The sequence below is a fragment of the Amblyomma maculatum genome, chromosome 8, assembly GCF_055883805.1.
Source record: "Amblyomma maculatum isolate TAMU_Amacu chromosome 8, ASM5588380v1, whole genome shotgun sequence".
NCBI lineage: Eukaryota > Metazoa > Arthropoda > Arachnida > Ixodida > Ixodidae > Amblyomma > Amblyomma maculatum.
In genome coordinates, this window is record NC_139351.1 from 121,407,178 (window position 1) to 121,432,552 (window position 25,375).

The 25,375-nt window shown below is 46.9% G+C and overlaps 1 protein-coding gene across 1 annotated transcript; it reads right to left on the reverse strand.

Moving 5' to 3' along the window:
* Nucleotides 1-3,911: 3,911 nt before the first annotated feature.
* LOC146182386 (uncharacterized) lies at nt 3,912-23,812 on the reverse strand. Its single transcript, XM_084575995.1, has 4 exons — nt 23,622-23,812; nt 22,577-22,666; nt 12,438-12,725; nt 3,912-4,337 (listed from the first exon to the last, which is right to left on the reverse strand). Exons 2-4 carry the CDS (start codon nt 22,632-22,634, stop codon nt 4,021-4,023), a joined length of 663 nt encoding a protein of 220 aa, XP_084432121.1. The 5' UTR covers nt 22,635-22,666; nt 23,622-23,812; the 3' UTR covers nt 3,912-4,020.
* Nucleotides 23,813-25,375: the final 1,563 nt, after the last annotated feature.

Genomic DNA, 25,375 nt, shown 5'->3' on the forward strand with positions numbered 1-25,375 from the left:
AAAATTGAAAATGGCATGACAGTTGCACTTCTTACAACGGAATGTTTTGTCCCCGCATTCCAGAGGTAAATGTTGAAGTAAGCTGTTTTTGGAACGCAGCATCACTTTATGCAAACTACACTTTATGCGACAAAAACACAAAGCACAGAAAACTTATTTACAAAAGACAGGAAGGAGACTATACTCGACAACAAAGACTGACTCACTCTACACTCAGCTACGTGAGCAGGCGCATTATTATGAGCTTTTAGGCCGGGGCCTGCCTGTTACTGCTACCGTTGCTTCGTTGAGAACCAGAACCTGTGATCGCTGTGCAGCGTGCTCTCAAATAAATGCTGCCGAATGTTCGAGACGTGGAGAAGGAACACGAACAGCGTAGCGCTGCCAAAGTTATGGTCCTCTCCTCCGCCTCGCTAGAGAAATCCAGAACTTTTCGGAAGCCCTTGGCTGCACGCGTGGCCTTCTCAAGGACACGTGAAGTGAGGAGGACCAGGTTCGCACGGTGGGATGTATGTGTGGGCCGGCGTGCCTTTTCGCCCATGTCGACGGGGGCGAAAAGGCGCTGCGCGATGGCTGGGATTGCGCAATGGGCTGCGCTTGCTTCTGCAGACTCCTGGGCATTTCTGTCTGCGCTGCATCCTCCGGTGTGCACGCCGGAACATTGCAGAGTTGACGGCCGTGGCCTTACAACTCTTTTAAGCTCTTCTGTGGGCCAAAGCCAGGCAGAAATCACCTCGTATGCAGGTGATCAGTGCTGGTGTAACCTGCCAATCTAGCCTTGCATAATTTCTGCTTTGTTCATTTCGTTTTGTTCAGTGGAGGATGTCCGTGTGGTGTGCGATATCGCAGGTGGTCGAAATTTCTGGAGCCCCCAACTACGCCGTCCCTCATAGGCTGATTTACTTTGGGACAATAAACTAAATTGGATCATTTTGTCTGGATCTGTTCATAATGAAGATAGGTTCTAGCTAATGTGTGTCCACTGCACTTTTTCATGTTTTCAACTACCAACAGGTGGCAGTAGCAGATGCTTCCTCTCAGGTATGAGTGAAAAAGGAAGCAAAATTGGGTCCTTGTTTTGTTGATCTGGTCAGCAAAGATCATGCAGCTATAAATTAGCTTCACATATTTTTGAGTAGTTTTCACAAGCTTAAACAAGCAGTATTTTTATCTCATGCAAATCAGTGCACTTGAACTATGAGTCTTGGGTTATGTCTTAACAAAGTTTAGACTCTGATCGGACCATTTTTTACAGTTGTGAGGTGTTAATGAAAACAAAACATGCCATGGATATAGCATGGTTCGGTTGATGGTTTTTTCTAAGGGAGTTTAACATCCCAAAATGTGTCACGCTTTGAGGGCTGCCATTGTAGTGGGCTCTGGATAATTTGTTTTACCTGAGATACTTTACCGTGCACTGACATTTCACAGAACTCGAGTGCCTTTCTTTTGTTCCCATTGAAAAGCAGGCCAATGCAGGTGTGATCGCGCTAGGTCTCCTAGTTTGATAGTCGACACCGTAACCACTGGGCCACTGCAGCAAGGGCGAAGATAGCACTGAAAGCATTGCGCATTAGCTGGAATGGCCGGACCAGGTAGCACAAACCATGCGCCCAATATTGGTACTGTGTTGGCACGTCTGGCCCTACATAAGACCAGTGAATTGCTAACACACCAATATTGGGCTGATGCTTCAAACTGCATGGTGGGGTACCTGCATACCTACTCTGGGGGAGAGGCAGGTTTATACACTACATGAAAGACAAATGTGAAAACTTAAATACACCCACTCTTTCCTTCACACATTAAGGTGCATGCGGCATCTGTATGGGCTACCTGAAATGGAGTAATTTACCCCGATTTGTAGAGAGGGTATTGGCAAAGGATGACATTAAATGGTTTGGTCATAACTGCTCATCGGAGGGTGAAATTGTAAAGTTAAAGCTTAGCTACTTTGGTCATCTGATGAGAAGAGGAGTCGCTGGAGAAAGCTCTTATGTTGGGAAAGGTTGAGGGTTACCGGAAAAGGGGTACGCAGCGAATGCAATGGTTAGATGACATCCTCGAGGCGCTGCAGATGAAGTTATGTGATGTTAGGAAGATAGTGACAGACCGTAAAGCGTGGCGTGATATGGTCCATAGGGTCACGAAGAGTCGGACATGACTGAACTGAACTGATGTATAGGCCAAGAGGCTTAATGTGAGACCACAATAGGACAAGCATTACAGTGCAGTTTATTTATTTTAGTACCCACAATGCCATTATTTGGCATTACTACAGTTGTGGATATGCACAATTCTCTTTCCCATTTTAACTGGCTGCATGTAATTATAACAAGAGATTATGCACGCGATGTTAGGGAGGATGGTGAGGAAGGGCATACCGGCCACCCCCAATGCCTCCCCCGCAGAGACGCCGCCGCGGCCTTCCCTCTTCCTTCGCACAGCCGGAGAGACCTCTCCCGCGCCCAGGTAGCACCGAACATTAGAATAATGTTGAAAAAGGGTTGTGTAAGTGCCTGAATGTCACCTATCTGCTTATGAGTTATAAAAACGTTTACAACATTAAGAGGCACATTATGCTAATGTTGACTTGAATGTTTTTAAAATGTTATATAAAGATTTGTGTTGTATTTTGAGCATTATTTTAATATTAGAAAGGTTTTAATATAACCTTCTAAAGGTATTCAAATATACCTTCTATAGGTATATTTGAACATTTTTTTTCAGTTAAGCATGTTTTTTTAAAATATTTCTTTGCAACTAATATTTAAAATGTTTGCCGTAGATTGCACACATAGCCCTATTATTTTCATTGTTAGGAAGCTTTGCTTCTCCGTTCGCCACTATCACTCACGGGCACCAAACAGCAATGGATATAAGGTTATTGTTTGGCCCTATGCTATATGCCTTCAGAGGTGAGTATGGGAGTTGTGCTGTATCGTGGTCTTTGCAAAGAATTCAAATTGTGTACCATCACTAGCGGTGAGCCTACATGCTCGTACAGGGTTTATTATTTTTTGGAATGTTATGGTTTTTCTGCATATATATTAGGGTTATATTGTCTGAACGTTTATTGAATCGTTATATAGCATATGTAATATTGCTAAAACATTAGAAAGAAAGGACATTGAGAAAGTCAAAATAACGTTCGGCTGAATAGTGCCCGGGACGAGCTCCTTCGGGCATTTTGTCTTCCAGCCGGTAGAGGCACATGCGCGCAGCTCAGGCTCCGCCGAGGCCGCCGCTGTCACCTTAATTGTCTGGCCATCGGATACACTGACTGCTGTGGGCCATGAATGCGTGGCCCCGCGAGGCGAGTAGAACATTCCCCTTTCACAGGTCTTTCCCATTTTGGTGGTGGCTCTCACCCCTGTGCCTGAGGGGGATGTTTGATAGGCACTCGGATTTTAGCGTTGTGCTGCCGTATGTAATTACTTGGGCATATTAAAACCTGCTTCGAGTACCCAACTTTATCTGCTCCCACTGGCACGAGCCCGCCATGGTTGGTACTTGCAAGTTTAATGCGCGCCACATGCTAGCCCCGTCGCTGTTCATTGTGCCTTTATTTGCTCGCGGAGTTTGTAGTAATCAAGTACCGCGCACACGTAGCCGTAATAAAACGACATAAGGCATGCAAATTACAGAAGCTGGTGGTTTATAAGAATGGCGGAAGCGTATCCAACTCGTTTCACTGACATCAAAGTACTTGGAAGTTTTTGAATGTATGACATGATTGCATTTGATTCGATCCACTTACTGTTTCTGTCCGACATTTTAAGTAGCATTGAAGAACAAGATTACAAATTATTTACATAACTTAGGCGAATTCAATGTGTTCCACGTTTGCTACCTTATTCTGTACCATGTGAAACAGAAAGGCACACACAGAGAAATTTTTTCAACTTTCATTGCCTTTTAATCGAAGTCGTTAACACAGGCTGTCCACCGTATGGTGTGTCGACATCCTATCTACGGTGGTGTTTGCTTGTTTCATCCCTTTTCTCTCAAGCCGCACTGTCACACACGGGATGCAGAAAGGGCTGCCGAGTGGCAGAGGCATGCTGCTATCGCTGCCAGGACAGCCGCAGCTGACGGGACCTCGGCTCCCGGCCGGGCAGCTCCGTAGTAGGCGGGTCTTCGGGTAAAGGTCTCTCGGTACGACTTGTAGCGCTGGTCACCCATGGTGACCCTGCAGCCGCGCACCCTCTGGCAGTTGGGGCTGTTGTAACGCGTGCAGCAGGTGGACTCCACGCGTGTCCAGAGGCTGTTGTAGCCATGTTGGATGAGGCAGCAGGTGTCCACGTCCCAGCAGTAAGTGCCTGTGGGGCAGTTGTCTGCGAGCAGTGCATGCATAGCATTGCTATAGTAGGATATGCAACATAACAAAATTACAGGGGTGCACTTAAGTCTTTTTACATGTGGAAATGGCAAAGCATTGTGAGTTTTTTGCGTGCCTAGTTTCTTATGGTCGCTATCAGTATTAACTGGAACTATCTTATCAGCTCCATCTCATCCAGATGACACCTTATGGTTGCCATTATTGTTGACTTAAATTCCCATTGAGCTAGCCTCAATCTCAGCATATCACTACCTTATCAGTAATTTTATCAATAATCAAATTTGATGAAATGATTAGCGTTATTGTTGACCTATATTTCTATTGGGTTACGTTACCAGTCCTATCTAATCTCATTTTTATCCTGACGCAACCTACGTTGCATTGCTATAACATCTCATTGTCATCAATGATACTGCGATAGTATCTGTTTATCGTTAGTGGACGTTCTTATCGTCGTTATCTCCTGTGCGCACCTCATGGTCTCACAGCGATGTCAAGCCAAGCATGAGCCAAGAAATGCTTTCGTTTTAAAATAAACGACTGTTCGTAACTGTGGTTATGGTGCAGAGTCTACTATCTCAAAAAGCAAGGGAAGTCGGTTCTTGCCAAACTAGCCAAAGGCATCGAAAATCGAGTCCCGATGCTTAGCTTTTAAAGCGCAGCACTTAGGCACCCATTCCTGGCTTGAGCTGCCTCGGCGTAACTAGTGGGTGGCTGTTTATAGATAATATTTGGCAGTGTCAGACGAGGGACACAAGATGCTGCTCGGCCTCCCGCAATCTGTCATGGTCATCCGGAACACGTAAATCTAGAGAATCTTGTGAACGGCAGCGTTGGGATCCTGAGGGTCCGCTATCGCGCCTCGAAGTGTACCACGGTCCACATTCTGGGTTCGCGTCGTTATCGAAAGTATCACTATCTCCCCGACCTCGAGTTGCCAAAGTCATCTGATTGGTGGAAACGACAGAACCGGAAGTGGTAGTGACATCTGGCTCCGATGTTTCCACCAATCAGGTGACGAGATTGGGGTGATAGCGACACTTTCCATAACGATCGACGTAAGCTCAGAATAAGGACTGTCGTGACGCTGGGGCTATGGCGACCCGGCCTTCACTTGGTAGCGTGCAGAGACTCCGGGTTGAAGAAGGACTGAATCTTCGAAGTTGGTGAAATATGTACAAGCAGGTTTACTGGCACTTTGAGAAACTTATTTACAAGAATATTTACATGAAGAAGAAGGGTACATCAGCAAAATGACAAGCGTTAAGAGTTCATAGCGAGAAGCGACTGGATGAGCCGTTTACCCAGGGCCCAGAGCGACATTTCGTGCTCTGCAGCGTCCTTAAAAACCCCCTATGTCCAGCCCCTCTCTGAAGATGCTGACCAACCAAATCCAGGGCACGCCCCTCAGGTATCGGCATCCAATCGAACACATCACTGCACTGATGGTCTGAAGCACTGACTGGTCCGGCATTCATTCGTTGGGCGTGATCACTTGTTGGCGGGAAAAACTTGGGAACGGCGAGGAGAGGAGGTACATTTCTATTCTTCAACAAAGAAACCACAGGCTGGTTCTGAAAAGGGGTTTTACTTCTCAGAAACCCGAGTGCACGTGGCGCCGCATAGGGCTCCCAACATTGTCCCTTTTCGACAATTGCAAATCTTTCCTGCATTCCCGGGAAATCACTTAATGGCCGTATGAGTCATGCTCCTTTCTTGTCCTGCACGTCAGCGAACATGTCACTCTGTCGTCTCCTTTGGATAGGAGGCATTCATCACTGGAGGATAGCACTTCTCGACTGGAAGGGTGAACAAAAGAAAGAAAGCACTTCCTGCTATTTCCCGCAGGGGGACGTTTCTTTGTGTTTTTCCAGACGTTCTCTTGACAGGGCCAATTTGGCATTTGCAGGTTGTCCACAAAGCAAAACATGCTTACAAAACAGGATTCCTGGAAACAGGCTCACTTAGAGCCATTGGACCATCACCACATATTCACAAAACTTATCCATGCCCACAGGCGAACAATAGAGCGCGCAAATGCGGATGCACGGTCGTAACAGCCTCCTCCCCCGCCAGAAGAGTCACGGAGGGCAGCAGTCGCCGCTGCTGCATGAAGAGACGACTTAATGGCCTGCAAGTGAACGCTTGAAGCTCGCTGTTGCTTGTCGCGTTGTCTTGATTGTTGTAGGCCAAATTGCTCGAGCTGTCTGAAACTCAACCACATGTCGAAGCAAGCACTCGGCTCCCGTCTGAAGAGACCAGGTCAAAAGAAAACTGCCATTGTTGTTCGAGAAAAGCCCACACTCAAGACGTTCAGGACCCACGTATTCCTAGAAAACCAAACGTGCTGCTTTACATAGTCACACATATACAAGCGCACGAAAAAAAAAAAAACCTGATTATCAATTTGGATACATGGTGAGGAACATCTCGGACCGCTTAGAAAGAGCGGCTAAGCGCGTCCGCATTCCCATTTAACTTCCCCTTTTTGTATCTTATTTCAAAATTGTACTGCTGTAAAATCAAGCTCCACCTAAGAAGGCGACTGTTCTTCGATGTCGCAGTTTGCAGCCAAGCCAGGGGACAATGGTCCGTCTCTACGGTGAATTTGGCCCCTCCAAGATAGCACTGCAATTTTTGAACGGCCCATACAATGCAAGCGCACTCTTTCTCTGACGCGCAATAAGCCCTCTCTCTAGAACTCAGTTTTCTGCTCAGGTAGAGCACGGGGTGCTCATTACCGTCGTCATCTCTCTGGCAGAGAACAGCACCTAACCCTCGATCACTGGCATCACACTGGACCGTGAATTCTCGGGCATAGTCTGGAGCTCGCAATACCGGACGGCTAATCAGCACAGCCTTCAGGTTTACGAAGGAGGCTTCCTTTTGTTCGTCCCAGACTACATTTGTTGGTTCTGTCTTGCGGAGAGCGTCGGTCAGAGGGCTAGCCAAAGCTGAATAGTTAGGGATGTAGTGATTGTAGTACCCAGTCAGACCTAGGAATGCTCGAATTTCCGTCTTCGTGCTCGGCCGCGGATAGTCTGCTACCGCAGAAATCTTAATCTCGCTGGGTTTCCTGAAACCCTGACCTACATTGCGACCCAAGTAGTCCACGGTCGCCCTTGCCAGGCAACATTTCTCGGCCTTTACGGTTAGTCCAGCTTGACGCAAAAGGCTCAGTACAGCTCTTAGATGTACCATATGGTCCGCCCATGAGTCGGAAAAAACCGCAATGTCATCTAAGTAAGGCACTGCGAATGTTTCACACCCCTTTAAAACCCTATCCATGAGTCGGGAAAAACAAAATGGAGCATTTTTGAGCCCGAAACTCATCATTGTTGGCTGGTAGCTGCCCGTCGGAGTGACGAAAGCCGCGTATCTGCTGGCGCGTTCAGTGAGCGGTACTTGCCAGTATCCTCGAGTAAGGTCCAGCGTAGTCACATATGCCGCTCTACTGACCTGTTCTACTCTCTCCTCAATATTCGGAATAGGATACACTTGATCCCTGGTGAGAGAATTTAGCTTTCGGTAGTCTACCACAGGCCTAGGGTCTTTACCTGGAGCTTCTACTAAGATCATAGGCGAAGCATAATCGCTTTCCGAGGGTTTTATTACTCCCAATTCCAGCATGCGAGTTACTTCCCTATCCAGAATTTCTCTTTGCCTTGGAGAAAATCGGTAGCACCTTGATCGCACTGGCACGTCTGAAGTCAGCTCAATATCGTGCTCAGTCAAATCAGTTCTGCCTGGCCTGTCCACGAAGCAGGCCTCAAACTCTGTTATTATTTCGCCCAGATCGGACAGCTGGGATTTCTTTAGTTCTCCTCTCTGCTCCGTCTTTTTGAGAAGCTCCTGAGCGTTGCTTCCTTTTCCGCTGAGGCAAATCAAGTTGTCCCCCATCTCCTCGGGAAGGTTTAACGTTAGATTTACCATGGTTTGCTCCATAGCTAAGTCCTCTCGGGTTCCACTTAAAAGTCTCGTGAGATTACTAGACACTGGCGGCAAGATGTTACTCTCTAGAACGTCCTCATTCCGTGTCTTATCAAGCTCACTTTCAAGTTGACTTATCTGAGATGCCTCGCTCTCAAAGTTTTCTGACCCGCTATCTTCCGCATCGACCACTGTTTTAACTGCCGTTTCCTCCGCTGTGGATTTTTCTGGAATGAGCAGTGTAGCTAGTTCTCGCGCCTTTGAACGTGTTAAGGCTTGCACAACTCTGTCTCCGAAAAGGATGCCCCTCTTTCGCAGCAGCATGTCCGATTTGTTGGAGAACAAATACGGATAGCACTTAGGAAGCTTTCCTGAAACGGCAGCCTCGGTTGTTAATTCGCCGAAAGGGCCCTCGATGACCACGTTCGCGATCGGCAAGCACACACTCTGTTCCTCAACTACCTGTCGGATCCATGCACACTGTCCTGTATAGTCGGAAGGCGATACATACGCCGGATGGACAACATCCATCGTTGCGGCCGAATCGCGCAGTACCTTGCAAGGCTTCCCGTTGACTACTAGGTCATGCAGGTAGGGTTCTAAAAGCTGCATATTTTCATCGCAGTCACTGACATACGAGAAAGCAAACTTTTCTTTCCGGCAGTTGACGGCAATGTGACCCTGCTCATTACACCTAAAGCATGTGAGCGGCTTCCTAGCCTCAAGCTTATTCTTTGTGTTCTGCGCGTTGGTCACTTCCCCACCTTTCTCACTGCCGTCCTTTCTAGGGCATTTGCCTGAAGAAACCTTCATTTCTTCGTTTCCAACTCTAGCAAAGTGCCTTTCCTGACGGTTTTTCACACTGAACTTGGGATTGCGGGGCCTATCCACTGCTGGGTTGCTGAATTGTCGGCGCGAAGCGTACTCCTCAATAAGTTCGGCAGCTTCCGTTGCCGACTTAATTTCGCCTCGGTCCTGTAACCAATTTCTTTCTTTTTCTGGGAGGCAGCTATAAAACTGCTCCAAAAGAATTCGCTCGACTACAGCGTCCCTATCACTGTAGGAATCAGTGCTCTTTAGCCACTCGCCCAAATTAACTCTTAAATTGTACAGGAATTCAGGGTAACTCTCGTCCCTGGACTTAGTAGCTTTCCGAAAACGTTGTCTGAACGCCTCGGCGCTAAGCCTATACTTTCTCAGAAGGCAAGCTTTGACCTTCTCGTAGTTGTCCGCGTCCTCCTTGCTTAGCCGCGCGACAACCTCCGCTGCCTCGCAGGGCAGAACCGTCAATAATCTCTGAGACCACGTGTCTCGCTGGAAGGACAGTTTTTCGCAGGTTCGCTCAAAGTTAGCCAGATAGAGACCGATATCCCCTGATATCACATATGGCTGCATGTACTTTGACATCTTGAAATCTGCCTCCTTGTTGAGAAGAGGTACCGCTAGCTGGGGACAATTGCCCGACCTCTTGCTCAACTCTAGTTCTAATTTCCGGAGCTCAATTTCTTGGTCCAGCTTTTTTGCTTCTCTTTCACGCTTCTTTTCCTCTTTTTCCCACTCACGTTCGCGCTCACGCCTCTTTTCCTCTTTTTCCCGCTCTTTCTGCTGTCTGAGCTGCTCCTTTTTTTGAGCGATGAGGTTCCATGCTTCACTGAGCTCCTCATCATCGGCTCCCAAATCTGTGATTGCCTTTATAATCAAAGGTTTTCGTGCCAAACCACTTGTATCAATTCCCAATTCCTCACACAATTGCAACAGTTCCGGTTTCTGCAGCTTTTGTAGGTCCATGATCGCTCCGAGTGTCGGCTACTTCCAAAACAACAGTGCAAACTACCAAACCTAAAGGCGTTTCAACACTTTTTACCAGTTCTAAAATCTAACCCTGTTCTAGAACCTGGTCCACATCAGAAGAAAAGCCAAGCACTCACCCACACATGCGATCGATGTTCCGAGCTGCTTCTTGTTGGCCGATTGTTGCGCCTGCTTGTTGCTTGAGATGCCACCTCCGATCACAAGGTGTTGTGGCTTGTAGCTTCAGATCCACCTCCAATCACCAGATGTTGTAGCTTGTAGATTCAGATCCCAACGCTGGTCACCAGTTGTCGTGACGCTGGGGCTATGGCGACCCGGCCTTCACTTGGTAGCGTGCAGAGACTCCGGGTTGAAGAAGGACTGAATCTTCGAAGTTGGTGAAATATGTACAAGCAGGTTTACTGGCACTTTGAGAAACTTATTTACAAGAATATTTACATGAAGAAGAAGGGTACATCAGCAAAATGACAAGCGTTAAGAGTTCATAGCGAGAAGCGACTGGATGAGCCGTTTACCCAGGGCCCAGAGCGACATTTCGTGCTCTGCAGCGTCCTTAAAAACCCCCTATGTCCAGCCCCTCTCTGAAGATGCTGACCAACCAAATCCAGGGCACGCCCCTCAGGTATCGGCATCCAATCGAACACATCACTGCACTGATGGTCTGAAGCACTGACTGGTCCGGCATTCATTCGTTGGGCGTGATCACTTGTTGGCGGGAAAAACTTGGGAACGGCGAGGAGAGGAGGTACATTTCTATTCTTCAACAAAGAAACCACAGGCTGGTTCTGAAAAGGGGTTTTACTTCTCAGAAACCCGAGTGCACGTGGCGCCGCATAGGGCTCCCAACATTGTCCCTTTTCGACAATTGCAAATCTTTCCTGCATTCCCGGGAAATCACTTAATGGCCGTATGAGTCATGCTCCTTTCTTGTCCTGCACGTCAGCGAACATGTCACTCTGTCGTCTCCTTTGGATAGGAGGCATTCATCACTGGAGGATAGCACTTCTCGACTGGAAGGGTGAACAAAAGAAAGAAAGCACTTCCTGCTATTTCCCGCAGGGGGACGTTTCTTTGTGTTTTTCCAGACGTTCTCTTGACAGGGCCAATTTGGCATTTGCAGGTTGTCCACAAAGCAAAACATGCTTACAAAACAGGATTCCTGGAAACAGGCTCACTTAGAGCCATTGGACCATCACCACATATTCACAAAACTTATCCATGCCCACAGGCGAACAATAGAGCGCGCAAATGCGGATGCACGGTCGTAACAGGACCCAGAGGTGCTCCGGTTGTCCCCCCAAGCATTGCGAGCTTTACATGGCAAGCATTTTGAAGGATACTACTGTGGCGCCTGGACAGTGAGGTGGGTAGCGGCAGGAAAGAGGAAGATGATCGTGTAGGGTGCAAAGCGGAAGATGAGGGTCAGCAAGTAGGTGGCACCGCGGTGGCGCCAACCCACAGGCGTGCCTCTCGCATCTGTAAATCACGAAGATGTCTTTGGCATGGGAGAATTGGCAAGTCACATGGATTGCAGGCATGGAAGCGATTTAGGCTGCTACCCGAGTGTTCATTTGCACACTCAACAGCTGTCAGATGGGAATGTGACATGAGAATCGAACCCGGCAGCTTTGGATCCTGAGTCACAACCTTTAGGCCACGTGGGGCGTTCGTACGGCTTGTTTCAAGCAGGCTGTATAACTGTGTCGGGTGGTATCTCACCTAATGTAGCAGCTTATGACTATGCTATGTACGTTGCGAGATGATTGTAGGTTGCAATAGAGGCACAAATTAAGAGAGTAGTGACTTAGCAACTAGCAGTGTGTATGAATGGGAACTTAGATCGGAAACAGGAGCAACAGACGGAGCCATTAAGGAATATGCTAATTATCTGCTGTCAAATATGTGCAGAAGAGAAACGGCCACGTCTCCCACGCTCCGTTCGAGGCGAAGTCGTCGGAGACGTGGCCGTTTCTCCCTCATGTAATACCCCTTCAATGGGGCCTTTGAGGTCGAAATAAATAAACACTGTGGCGGCGCAGGCAGGTGTTGTAAAAGCACCTAGCTCCTTCATAGCAATCAGTAATTGGGGAAGGATTGAGTTCCATTTAAAGGACCACTATGGTATTGAGCAGGCTCAAATTGCACTTGACAGAAACCACGTCATGATCGTGTGGCGTCACTTCACGCTGGCCAATTAGCGTTGCGTGTTTGACCTGCTGTGCTGTCCCATCCCTCCTCGCGCTAGTTTTGTTCATGGCGATGCCGAAGAATCGGGAAAGGTGTGCTCAACAGCTATCACTATGAGAAAACTTTCACTGGGTTTGGCGCTTAATTGATAACGGTGTTCATTTACGTGAGCTCAGGAAGGTGCTCTGCGACAGCGCAAAGCCTTGGTCCGGCACTCCGCCATATCGTCCAGCGGCGTAGCCCGTAGAGTAGTATCCGCGAGTGCCGGACACGTAGTTGGTGATGGGCTGCGTCCTCGACGACGACGACGTGTAGACGGGACTGGCATCTCCACTAATGCGCACGCAGTTACGGTAGCGCGGGTCGCACCGGTAGCCATAGGGGCAGCACTTGTCCGGGTCACGGCAGCACTCGTCGCGGACGGGACGCGAGAGGTCGTGCTTCCAGCCGAAACCTGCGAAGCTCAGTGTACATTAACCGCAACCTTTACCAATCGTAGAAATATTGGAAACATTTAGCAAGAAAAATTACGAGACACTTTGGCGACTAAAGTGGTGAAAGGCGAAAGCCTGAGTGCCGCATTCTGCTATGCATTTGTTGCGGATGTGGCGGTGAATGATGCTTCGAGTAGAGAGGGTGACTATACTGTTTCACATTCCGCTAAATAATTCTATAATCAGTTAATTGATAATGCGATTAATTAATGGATTGATGTTTGTGAGTACTAGTTAATGTTTGGCTAGTGTTAGTTAAGGTCGTCCTAACTGGTAAGTGCATAGTTAGTGCTAGTTAAAAGTGCCATTCCATATGCATGCGTTGCTATGGGCGACGGCTTAACTATTACTCAATTAGTCATTAATTATCACGCAATTATCATAGAATTGCCTTAAATCGTGTTCCGATATCATTCGAATGCCATCAATGAAGTATAAATTAAATAATGATTGGCATATGCCCATATAAGGCAGGCACCTGAAACTCTGACACATTTGCCGACACAGTTGCTAACGGCAGTATAAGGCATTAAAGGTTTTCGCCTTAATATCATAATTCTTGTAAGCAGTCCGAACAACGAGGACTGTTCGACAACTTCGAGTGTTGTTGGAGGTTGTCAGAAGTTTTCGGAAAGGGCCAAGAAAAATGGTGGCCTGTAGTTGGCCGATACCTGCTAGGTAATGAATGAGAAGTGGGATGGGTGTTTGGTGTTTAGTACTAAATCCGTAATAATAAATAATAATAATAATTCTTGAAGATACACTAACCAAAATTGGCCTCGAACTCGCACCACATAAAACAGAATTGATTTGCATCGACGGAAAACATAAAACCAACCCCAGTATGCAGATCCATCTTCACATCGGAGGCAACACCATCACCTCCTCAAATGGGCAAATCCGCATTCTTGGCCTGCCCATCTCAAGCTGCAACATTCCCCAGAAATGGGTTCATTAGCTACAACGCCTTTGGCCAGCACTGCTACACGCTATTCGTCGCTTGTCCAACCAGCACGGCGGTGCGCAGCAACATGCCTGCCGTGCGATGGCTCGAGCAGCGGCGGTCGGAAAAATCCTCTATGGCACATCCGTCCTCCAACTGTCGAAGACTGACTTCGCTAAGGTCGAACGCCTTCATCGCGCAACACTACGCACTATTACCGGTCTACCTAAGCACACTCCTATAGCCGAACTTGAGCGTTTGGCCGCTCTTCCACCGCTCACTACCATCGTTACCGAGTCACAGACGCGTCTTCGAATACGTCTAGAGAACACTGTCCAAGGGCGTCGCCTGCTGGCCTGGGATGAACAGCTTAATGACAAAACACCAGCCCTATATGCATCTCTTCCCCCTTGGGAGATGCCAGTAGTCACACGCCTCCATCGCCGACCTATAAACCGCGATTTTGTCATTCCCCTGGAGCTCCTCGCTGCCCATCACCGACAAGAGCGAATCCCTGATACGACTGACATATACACCGACGCATCGATTACAAGCGAATTTGCATCTATAGGCTGGGTATGCGATGACAACCCTTCCCTTTCAGGCGCTTATGCCTGCCATCTACTTCAGGGTACCCCTCTTCATGCTGAACTCCTCGCGATTTGGGGAGCCTTGTCAGGAGTGCCTTGTACCGGAACTGGTTCGATACGTATTCATACTGATTCATATAAAGCTTGCAAGGAAATCGCTACTCCGGGTTCAAAAGATGCAACAGCTACGGCCATACAGCACCTCCTTAAACGCCACCAACTCGCGACCAGAACTGTCGCTATTCAGTGGACCCCAGGTCACTCGGACGAATCAGGGGGCAATGCTCTCTTCCCACTTTCACTCCCACCTTCCTCCCTTCTCTTACGGCGCGGTTCAGGTGTCCACAGAAAGAAGTGTGACAGATACTGCGCCTTTCCCTTCCTGTGAACCAACTAACTATGCGGCGGCACACGCCGCGGCTGCCTTGGCAGGTGGGATGTCCACATTTACTTCCCTACCCCCTTGCTTCATCCTTACTCGACCTTGGGCGGGCAACTCGCCCCTTCTCTTGCCCTTATGCACTATACTCGGACCAATACCCGGGTTCGAACCCGACCTCGGCGGCTGCGTTTCGATGGAGGCCAAACGAAGAGGCGTCCGTGTGCTGTGCGATGTCAGCGCACGTTAAAGATCCCCAGGTGGTCGAAATTACTTCGTAGCCCTCCGCTACGGCTCCTCTTTCTCTCTTTCCACTTTCACTCCCACCTTCCTCACTTCCCTTACGGCGCGGTTGAGGTGTCCACAGAAACAAGTGAGACAGTCACCGCGCCTTTCCCTTCCTATAAAATCAAAGGCAGCGGAGGTGGCCTAGCTACAGAGCCAGTAGCAGCCACAACAACAACTTCGGTTTGTGTGTTGTTTTGGAAGCGCAACCGTCGGCGTTGTCTTTGTGACTTCTGGCCACCTCTTACGTGAGCTGAGCTGAGGAAAGATATTGTAGAGAGTGTAAATCGAAGATGCGTGTGGTAATGCATGAAAGTTATAACGGGGATAAGCTGTGCTACGCACCTACTTCGTATTTGATTAACTATTCAAATCGGACATATTCTTTTTTTATTTTTTGTACGAACAAGATGTATATAACTGACGAACGGGCAATAAAATCTGGTTGTTATTCAACCTCGTGTCCCTCTATTCTTTCCTCTGTCCCATGTAAGCGCTGTGTTTTGCCACAAGACCATGTACCAACTAGCCCAACTTTTCGCCTTGTCATTATTCGTGTTGCCGATCCGGTCATTTTTGCGGTCGTTTATATTCGGCTAAGTGGACGAATGCGATGGGTCTCCTGGGAAAATGCTTTCAATGCTTCGCGTAGCTTTTGAGCGTCGCTTCGCAGCCGCGGCCTGGCTATCATAGTGCTGCACATGCACATAAATAGAAGAGGGGGGGGGGGGGAATGACCTGCACGGAGTTGCTCGTAGCCGAGTGTCACATTGCAGGTGGAACAATGGTTGGTTGGTTGGTTTGAGGGGTTTAACGTCCCAAAGCAACTTAGGCTATGAGAGACGCCGTAGTGGTGGTCTCCGGAAATTTCGACCACCTGGGGTTCTTTAACGTGCACTGACAACGCACAGCACACGGGCGCCTTGCTTTTCGCCTCCATCGAAAAGCTGCCGCCGAGGCCGGGATTCGATCCCGCGTCCTTGGGAACAGTAGTCGAGCGCCGTAACCACTGCGCCACCCCGGCGGGGTGGTGGAACAATGGAGTTCCGTATTCGGGACGCTGACGAGTTCGGAGTTTGTGAGGTTATCCAAAGCTAATCATATAAGCTTAGCCGGTCATTTTTATTGCGTTAGCAATAAGAGGCAAACAACCGCAAGAAAAGCAGCCTATATCGGTTCTGAAACCGTTGTCATCGGTCAGGTAGCGAGAGCCGCCTGTCACCTGCCGCGGATGGATCATGGAAGAGCCACTTGCCACGATTCGCATGAGGCGAGGGAGACTTGGATATAACGAGTGATTGGGATATTACGAGAAACTTCAGTAATAAAGTCAAGAAGGCTTACGATGCATAGCCAAAGAAACATTTCATAATCGAAATTTTACTCATATTTCCAGCCTCAGCCAACGTACTTGTACACACCTTAAGTAACACGCTAAGGCAAATCTTGTCCCATCAAACGAAACATATACGATTCTTTGTTTAAGCTAGCTGCTTAGAGTCAGATGTGCGCAAATATGGACGAGGCCCTCAGAGAACTTTGTGGCGAGAGGAATTAACACTGACCAAACATGATAACGCGGTAATGTAGCACTATCCCTAGCAAAAAAACTGATACAAATTTCTACAAGTCTCTTAGGAATATGTATAAGTCCTGTAGGTCCTTCTATTAGTCTGGTAAATATCCCTACCTGACCCATAGAACTTTTGACCAGACTTGTATACGGCATATAGATATCAATGTGTCACCTATGGGTCCTTCTACAAGTCTGGTACATATTCCTACCTGACCCATAAACCTCTTTACAAAACTGATAGGCAGCACATAGATCTCATTGTGGGTTATATCGAAATTGCAGCAGCAACATACAGTCGTGCGGAACTTACGTGCGCAAGGACACATATTTGCCTAACGGTGGTTATGTGTTTGCTGGGTTAATCTCAATAGCTAAAAAATAAAGTATCTGCGATTACGAGTCAGTGAAGCAGTGATAAAAGAGCTTTTTATGAGATAAAAGCTATGATGCGTTATACAGCTGGTGGAAGCAGATTCGTTCTGCAGAACCGTTGCCCAGAGGGGTGCGCAGGCTGCTTCACTTCTTACAGAACCAGGAGTGACCGACTGCGGCATTTAAACACCCTGGCAACATCGGACTGAATTAACACCTACCATAAGAGAGTAGTAGAGTTCAGGGTTTGACAGAAACGCCGTCTGGATTGGAGTATAAATGCAGAAAGCACTAACGCTTGCCAGGCAAGTTAAGAAAACAATATTGTCAGTTTAACTTGGCAGACCAAATGCAAATTAGGTGCACAGTGCGCTATCACATGCTAAGCGGCGTACAGGCGTAATATCTACCACATTAAAAGACCACTCTACTCGCCGCGGTTGTGCAGTGGTTACAACAAGCTCCTCTCTGTTCATTCAAACTGCGAAATTGAAGCTACTGTCAGAGTCATTGCCAGCAGCAAATGGCATTGAACGAACGAAGCACGTATGGCGACCGCTGTTGGCTGAACGCGGTCGCGCGTGGCTTAGCGGAAATTAAGATCCGCCGAGAGCTTGCGCGAGCGACCGTAACCCGCATGCGCTCGCTCAAGTTTGGGCATAACAAATATATACACGAGTCAATGTACCATGCGTTGACGATCGAGCTGCGGTCTGTTTGTTTTTTCATGCACTTACTCGATATGCTCGCGATAAGCAAAACCTACCTAACACCCTGTTGGAGGAAGGAAAACTCAGCGCTAGCATGAACGAGGGCTTGCTGACACTCATCTGTAAAGACCAAAACAGAGCCATGGATCTCAAGGCATGGAAACCCAATCCCTTTTAAATACAGACTACAAAATCCTGACCAAATGCCTTGTACAGCGCTTGACACCAGAGTTCTCTAAGATCGTTGGACCACATCAGGCATGCTGCGTGACCGGCCGATCAGTCGAACTTCATTGCCTCGCATTAAGCAACACCATCACCTGGCTAAAGTCCCGCAGATTAGGAGGCATCGTGCTCTCTCTCGATCAAGAAAAAGCATTCGACAGGCTCAACCATGAATACCTGTTCAGCCAATCACAGCACGTAGGAATCGATAAGGGGTTTGTATGCAGAACATTGTATGCAGAACCGCGCTCTGCAGTGATAATCCAGGGGAGGATTTCCACTCCCTTCATGGTCACGCGGGGCGTCAGACAAGAGTGCCCGCTCTACCCACTGCTGTACACAATAGTGATTGAGCCGTTGCTGCAGCGCTTTGCCACCGACCCCTCTATAAGCAAAATTCCTTTACCAGTTGGCTCACCGAGCACATCAATATTTAGCTATGCCGACGACATTGCCATCATAGTTCCGGATGCACGCTCGGCCGAACGGATTCTGCAAATTACAGGCGACTACTGCAATGCAAGTGGGGCACGCCTAAATAAACGGAAGAGCTCTGCTATGCACCTCGACAACACCCCCCCCCCTCCCCCCCATGGTGGCAGACACCCCAGCAGTCCATGAAACCAGGATGCAATGAGCCGAGTGGCGCCTCCATGCGCAACTGGAAAAAAACGGAAGAGAAGGTGATCAGGAGGATACAAGATCTGAGAGCATTAAAGTGACCCTTCACCGCGCAAGCAACGATCATTCGTACCCTCTTCATCACCTTGATAAGCTTCACGGCAAGCATCATGGACATACCTACTGACACCAAGAATACTCCGAACAAGCACATATCCCGCTTCCTATGGCAGGGTGCTCCAGATGCGCCATAAAACAGCAAAGATACAGAGGGGGCCTCGGCTTTCCTGACCTCTCTGCTCTGACTAGGGCACTGCATGGTAGGTGGAGAGCGCGCGCAGTGGAATGTGATATGCTTTTGACAAGGATGCTCACCAACTTCTTCCTTTCAACCAGGCTCACTGCCTTCACACAAAGGCCTCTATCACACAGCTGCCCTCGCGCAGGGACGCCGCTAGATTTCTACCGCATGGCGGCAGAAGAGATGCTTCTAAGGGAAAAGTCTGCCGAAGACCCTCTCGGTATTTAACTTAAAAATGCACTTGACCTGCTTACACCGGCACTTCCGAAACACTTATCAAAAGAACTGATGCCCGCCGAGCGCCTCATGTGGAGTTTCATCACTGCTCATTTCCTCGATGCACGTCGCGCGTCGTTCATGTGGCGATTCGCGCGAGGCATACCTCCAATCCGCCGACGAGCATTCGTGTCAAGACTATCGGGCCAAATCGACACCTGCTCATTCTGTGGAGTACGAGAGACCGCAGAGCACATTTTTTTTATGATTGCATCCTGCCAACCGCGCTCCTCGATCGACTGAGAGATTTGTTCAAGCTTCCAGGCATCCCGTACTGCACGGTGAGGTACCTCAATCCGCTGCCCAGTGAAGCACGGAAACAATTCGTCTTGGCACTCGCAGAAATCAACTACCAAATCTGGATAGTGAGATGCCGCGCTGCCTTCAGCCCCAAGACGCCATGTCTCCTCGAAGTGAAAAATAAGATCAGAAAGGAGCTTTGGTTCCACCTTCAGCGAGAAGTATGGCACCTTGGCGCAAATAAATTTTATGAAGAATGGGTACACCCAATGATCATATTCAAAGAAGAAAATCGAAGAATAGAAGTCTGATATTAGGAGTCTTGCTCGCGTCAGGCTTCGATCCGCCGGGGCGTTGCGTGGGCGGTGCATTGGCACTGCGAACCCGCCCCGGCGGAGCGAATCCAGATTGCATGAGCGCCTTAGCTGGGATAAGGCCCGCTCCCCGAAACAAAAACCTCCTCACGCTTGTGGTGCGGAGGGCTTTGCCCGGGGTTGCCCTAGGATGATGGTGGTTGTTGGTTGAGGTCTGTACCCTCACAGGAGGTCTGCACCCTGTGCACCCTCCCCTCCATCTGACAAGGCAAAGTAAGGCCACCACTGTCTCGTTTAAAGAGTACTTCGCTGTTTAGGGGCTTCATTACGAGGTGGGGCATAGTGAACGACATACCTTTTGAAAGCGGTTTCTATACGCAGTTGTCACAAGAGTGATAAGGCACTGTTGTCCATGATACCGACGGCTCAGAAATTATTCAGAGCCCTTCATTTTATCCTCTGCGATAGTAAACAGGAATTTCAAAGTGATTTCATGCTGAATATACCGCGCTTAATTTGTTTTCAAATTAAAGCTAATAACTGCGCTTTCTAGAAAATTATGGTAGAAAATGTATTTTATTGGCTGATAATTCTAGTTCGATCTCTGTAGCATAAAAGTAGTTTCTGGCAATAGCTTCTTCACTGTGATAGTGTCGTTTCTGAGAAAAATGCACGTATGTATTAAAAAAGAAACTTCAGGAGAGTATAGATGCCAATTTTCTGTTGCCCGTTATCTTCGTTAAATGGTGCATCCGCGCTTAGTATGCAGGGATCACCGGGTTATTTGTCTCGACCGCTAAATAATTCATGTTTGGCCTTCTTTTCTGACGCCGTTTTTGTTTTATCAACCGTGACATGGCTAGCTGTAATGTCAGTCCGTTGTTCAGATCACGTGCGGCGTGAATAAAATGAAAACATAACTGCTGATAGTGCGTTTGTTATCAACCTTTGGAGTAAAATGGCTAATTTTAGGCTTGCAGTGAATTAAAACGATAGGGGTTAGGATTATGCAGTTTTTTCGCACCTTACGCTACAAAAATTAACTAGACGTCCCCGCCATCGCTCAAATGATAAAACCAAACCGAAACGACGTCAATAAAGAAATTTAATCATAAATTACTTAGCACGAACTGAAATTTCGTTCTCAGAGTCCTTTGTATATATCGTAAGAACTTTTCCTGTAGATTTCAACATTTTCGTAACGTAAGCTTCTGCGCACTCTTTGTATGAAATATATTGTTTGATTACACTTATTGCTGCATAATATCGTACTACTCTCACCCTACTCCCCAGAACGCCAGTCGAGTATACATGACCGAGCGGTGTCTGCAACAGTCATTATGGCGTTCGGCTAACTTAGAACGATTTTGAATATATAATCTCAGCCGTTCGTAGTCAGCAACAACAAAAGAAGAACTGGAACCAACCGCGATTTACAATTGGTTGCAAATACACTCAATGACACGTAGCACTCCGATTGGTTGGTTGTGTTCAGTTATCCAATCGCTTATCCATATTCCAGTTGGATACTCAGTCGATTTTGAAGATTCAAATTAGAGTCATCCCTCCTATTGGATTATCCGATTTTGAGAGAAGACTTCAGTAATAGTCTTTGTAACTAATTTCAATTTTAAACCTCTTTTATAAGTCAAATTGGTTCTATAGATTTTATTTCATCATTCCAATTGTAGTGTCGGCGATAAATTCACAAAGGCGCACTTTATTTTTGTACTGCCTCAATGCAATGACTTGAGCATTGCAAAGCAGCCAGTTGGAAGGCGCCCTGGATATTTCAATCGGTTCCCACTAAACAAATGATTTTTTTTCTCCTTTATCTAGCCGCAGTGGCTCAGTGGTTAACGTGCTACACTACAGAACAGGAAGGCTCGTATTCGATCCCAGCCGCTGCTGACATGAAACCTATATAAACCAAGTCATGTGTGTATATATATATATATATATATATATATATATATATATATATATATATATATATATATATATATATATATATATATATATATATACAGAGAAATATACATGCAAAAATATACATGCAAGAAATGCGAGAAATATACATGCAAAAAAATAGCGGGTGCCCGCAGAAGCGCAAGCGCTTGTGGGCGGGCAACGGCAGTCACAGCGGTATGCATTCAATATAAAAACGCTGATAGTACACAGTCTGTCAAAAAAAAGAAAAACAAACAAAAACTGGTACAATGCATATATAGTTTGCTCAGTACAATCAATAGCTAAAAAGACACTGAAACCTATAGTCAATAAACGTAATGAAATCGGCAAAAAAAAATTATATATATATATATATATATATATATATATATATATATATATATATATATATATATATATATATATATATATATATATATATATAATTTTCAAAAGTCGAATTGGAAGCTCATGGACACTTTGACTGAGATCTACGTACTTTGCATTCCATTGTCATAATAACAGGTCTTCGTAAAAAGAAATTAGCGCGGCTTTGATTGCTGGATTATTTAAGCATTTCCACGATCACCACGGGAGCGATTAAATCAAATAGTTTATTCGTTTAACGGACAAGCGCTGCTGACAGCAGTAGGAGGGCACCAATGTCTGTTTTGTTATTTTCCCTGCATTATTAATGTTGCCTCTTTTTCTCGTGAATAGTGTCTCGTAGTTGGAGGGGGGGGGGGGGGGGGGGGCATGTGGGCATATATGTTTAGCAGTGTCTGTGCTTCTATTGTGTGATGCAAGCTTGTTTGGCTGCCACCCTTTATCTCTCGCACGCGTCAACAGTAACAGCTGGTTATTGGGTTGATTGGCTAACAGTTAACAAACAGCTTACCATTAAGATGACCTCAGGAGGTGACAGAAGAGGAGAGGCAGGGGTATCGGGAGCGGCCGTGTGAAAAATAGGCGGGTTTTTCAAAAATGCATTGCGAACGCGTGCAGAGGCATATAAGCACGCATACTTACCGTGAACAGCTGTCGCAAATGCAAGAAGTGTCAACGCTGCGTAATTCGGTCCGGTCATCTTCGCACTGAAGCCTGAAATCGAGGCGCTTCCTGAAAGAGATCAGTCACTTTAGACCGTCCTCTTTCGTGACCGAAAAAAGAAAAAAAAGAGAAAACATTGGAAATTTGCGAATGTATATAATGCCCGTGTAGAGCTCAGACGTCGAAGAGACAGCTTAATAGAAGCGTGGTGTACTGAGGACCATATAACAAAAAATTAGGAAAGGATGCTGCAGACATAGAGAAATGTAAACGCGAATTATATCTTCGCCTTTAGTGTGGAATTGCCGAAAACAATACGGTTCTAGCTATAATTTGAATTAGTACACATTATCTACATTCAACTACTGGTGTCTAATTTTAGTGAAAAATACACTTCCACCTGCGTTCTAGATACTATTCCTCCGGACGGACAATGCTTATGAGATTCTGAGTCTCAGTGTAGACACACCTGCAGCATTCGTTTCATATCTGCGAGCTGGCTGTTTCCTTTAATGGTGGAGCTAGCTGTATCTCAGTGTTGCCACAAAAGTCATAAGGTTTCTCGCGATTTCCAAAATACACGAACTTGTGTTTACCCGGATGAAGACGTGCTACTACTTCTGCGCAAATCAGTTTAAAAATAATACATGCAGCTGTACGTGGTTCAACCGAGGCAACGCACCCGGTGTATCGTGCGTAGTGTACCCGTTCACGTCTGATCGCTTCGAGCAATACCGAGTCTTCGTTGTGATAATTCACTGTCGACCCTTGCACACGTGAGGAAATGAACAAGCTCGTACAAATTTCTGAACTTTCGCTGCCACTCAGCCCATGACTATGGCAACTACTCAAATTAGGTCCCCTTTTTGAAGTATTTGTTGCGAAATTATGTGCGTTGAATATTTTGTTGGGAAATCTGCTTGTGACATCAGTTGAAGGGAGCGCATGCATGGGCATCGAAACACAAGATGAAGAAAGCTAGGATGTAATGTCATTTGTAGATAAAAGCAGGGAAATGTCTTACCTGCGTTGCAAACGTGATTCTGTCGCGTATGTTTACCCACTGGGTCCGAGCCGTATATCCGACCGTAACTCGGGTGCCTTGAGAGGTCGAGAAGAGCGACTCTCCTGGAGACCTCCGAAACCAGGCCAACACCGATCGCCAGCGACGCAGATGCAGAGACGAACTGCGACCCTGCTCGCGAGGCCGGAGGGTCCGCGATGAAGCAGCACTGCGCATAGTCGCCGGTGACACTCGTCAATGCGAGGCTGTTGATGTGACTCCGATCAAACAATGGACGCTCCCTCGTCGGCGCGTGACCCTATGTACACTCGCCTAAAAGCTGCTTCGGGACGCGTATCCACAAGTGATCGTGCATAAACAGCTAATATGGCCTCAGAATTGCGTAAGTTTTACGCACCAAATTAAATCCTTAGCAGAGGTTGGTTGGGACACCATGGGTTTAAAACGATTTCAATATAATAATAATAATACCGTCGTGGATTGGTTTCTTAGTTCTAGCTCCGGCTGCAGCTTCCCGCCCGTGGCGAACCAGCAAAAGCTAATGGCTGAGCAAGTGTTGGAACAGCCAGTGGTCCCATATGGGTCCTTTGAGTTGTTACAGGTGGTCCGTTGGAGTGTTCTAGTCTATATGCCCTATATGCTCACCTGACATTGCAACAAAGCGACCTTGATTTTAGCTGTGACATACTGTTACCACTCTTATTTTTTCTTGGCATGTCTTTTTCTCAGCTGCCATCAATGCTGCGTGGCATATTTTTATGGTAGCGCAGATATTGATGCTGAATATATAATACTTTCCTCGGTTACCTGTATCTTGTCAACCAACGTTTTTGTGCGTGCACGAAAATAAAGGATCCTGCTGACCGTGCTGTTTTGTTTTCTTTAATGATACATCTTTTTTGATGCCTAATCAAAATACAAATTTTAATCTGCTATATATTGGAACGAAATTTTGGTGTGAAATATAATAATACACAGAGGCGTTTGTCTTGCCAAGAGATATTGAAGGCATTCTCTCATATGTCTACCTAGTATTTTCTGAAACTTAAGCATTTTCGGTAAATTGTGGTTGATGAGTGATTGCCCGCGCTTCTTGATTGCATTGAAAGTGCGCAGCTGTTGTATTCAGTTTACAGACTGCAAGACAAATATGGACAGACGATGCACTCGTGAGTAATTTATTTTATTCCTCATCAAAACGGCTCTAAGAAACCATCCTCTTCATAAACGTTACTTTCGGCATTCTAAAAATGCTTTTATTGCCATTTTTCAAAATTTTGTGCACTACTGTAGCGTTGACCTGGTCCAAAAGCTTGCGCCTCCACTGAATGCTGCGGCCGGCCGGCGGGCGTTAAGGGCAAAAAAGCGTGTCGTGTGCAACGATCGCAGCCGGCGGGTGAGTAGAACCGAGAAGGAAAGCGTGGAGCGGAGGAGAGTGTTACTACTTTCAAATTATCAAGGGGTTTTAGGTATGTACACAACGTGGCGCCATCTTTTTACCTTAGTGCGAAGCTTGCATTAAAAAAGCGTTCCGTTACGACTACGTAGCTGCACAGAAGTGGAGGAGGAAAGTAGACAGAAGTGCCGTGACGCACTATTTTTTATTCGTGAGTTCTGTTTCCGATTCTTTCTGGGGATCATAACCGAATGTTATATGATATCGCACTTACGAAAATTGCTATAACTCTATGCTGGCCGCTTATGCAGATAATTATTTTCTGCACAGTGCGAGGCTACAACGTATACATGTCTCG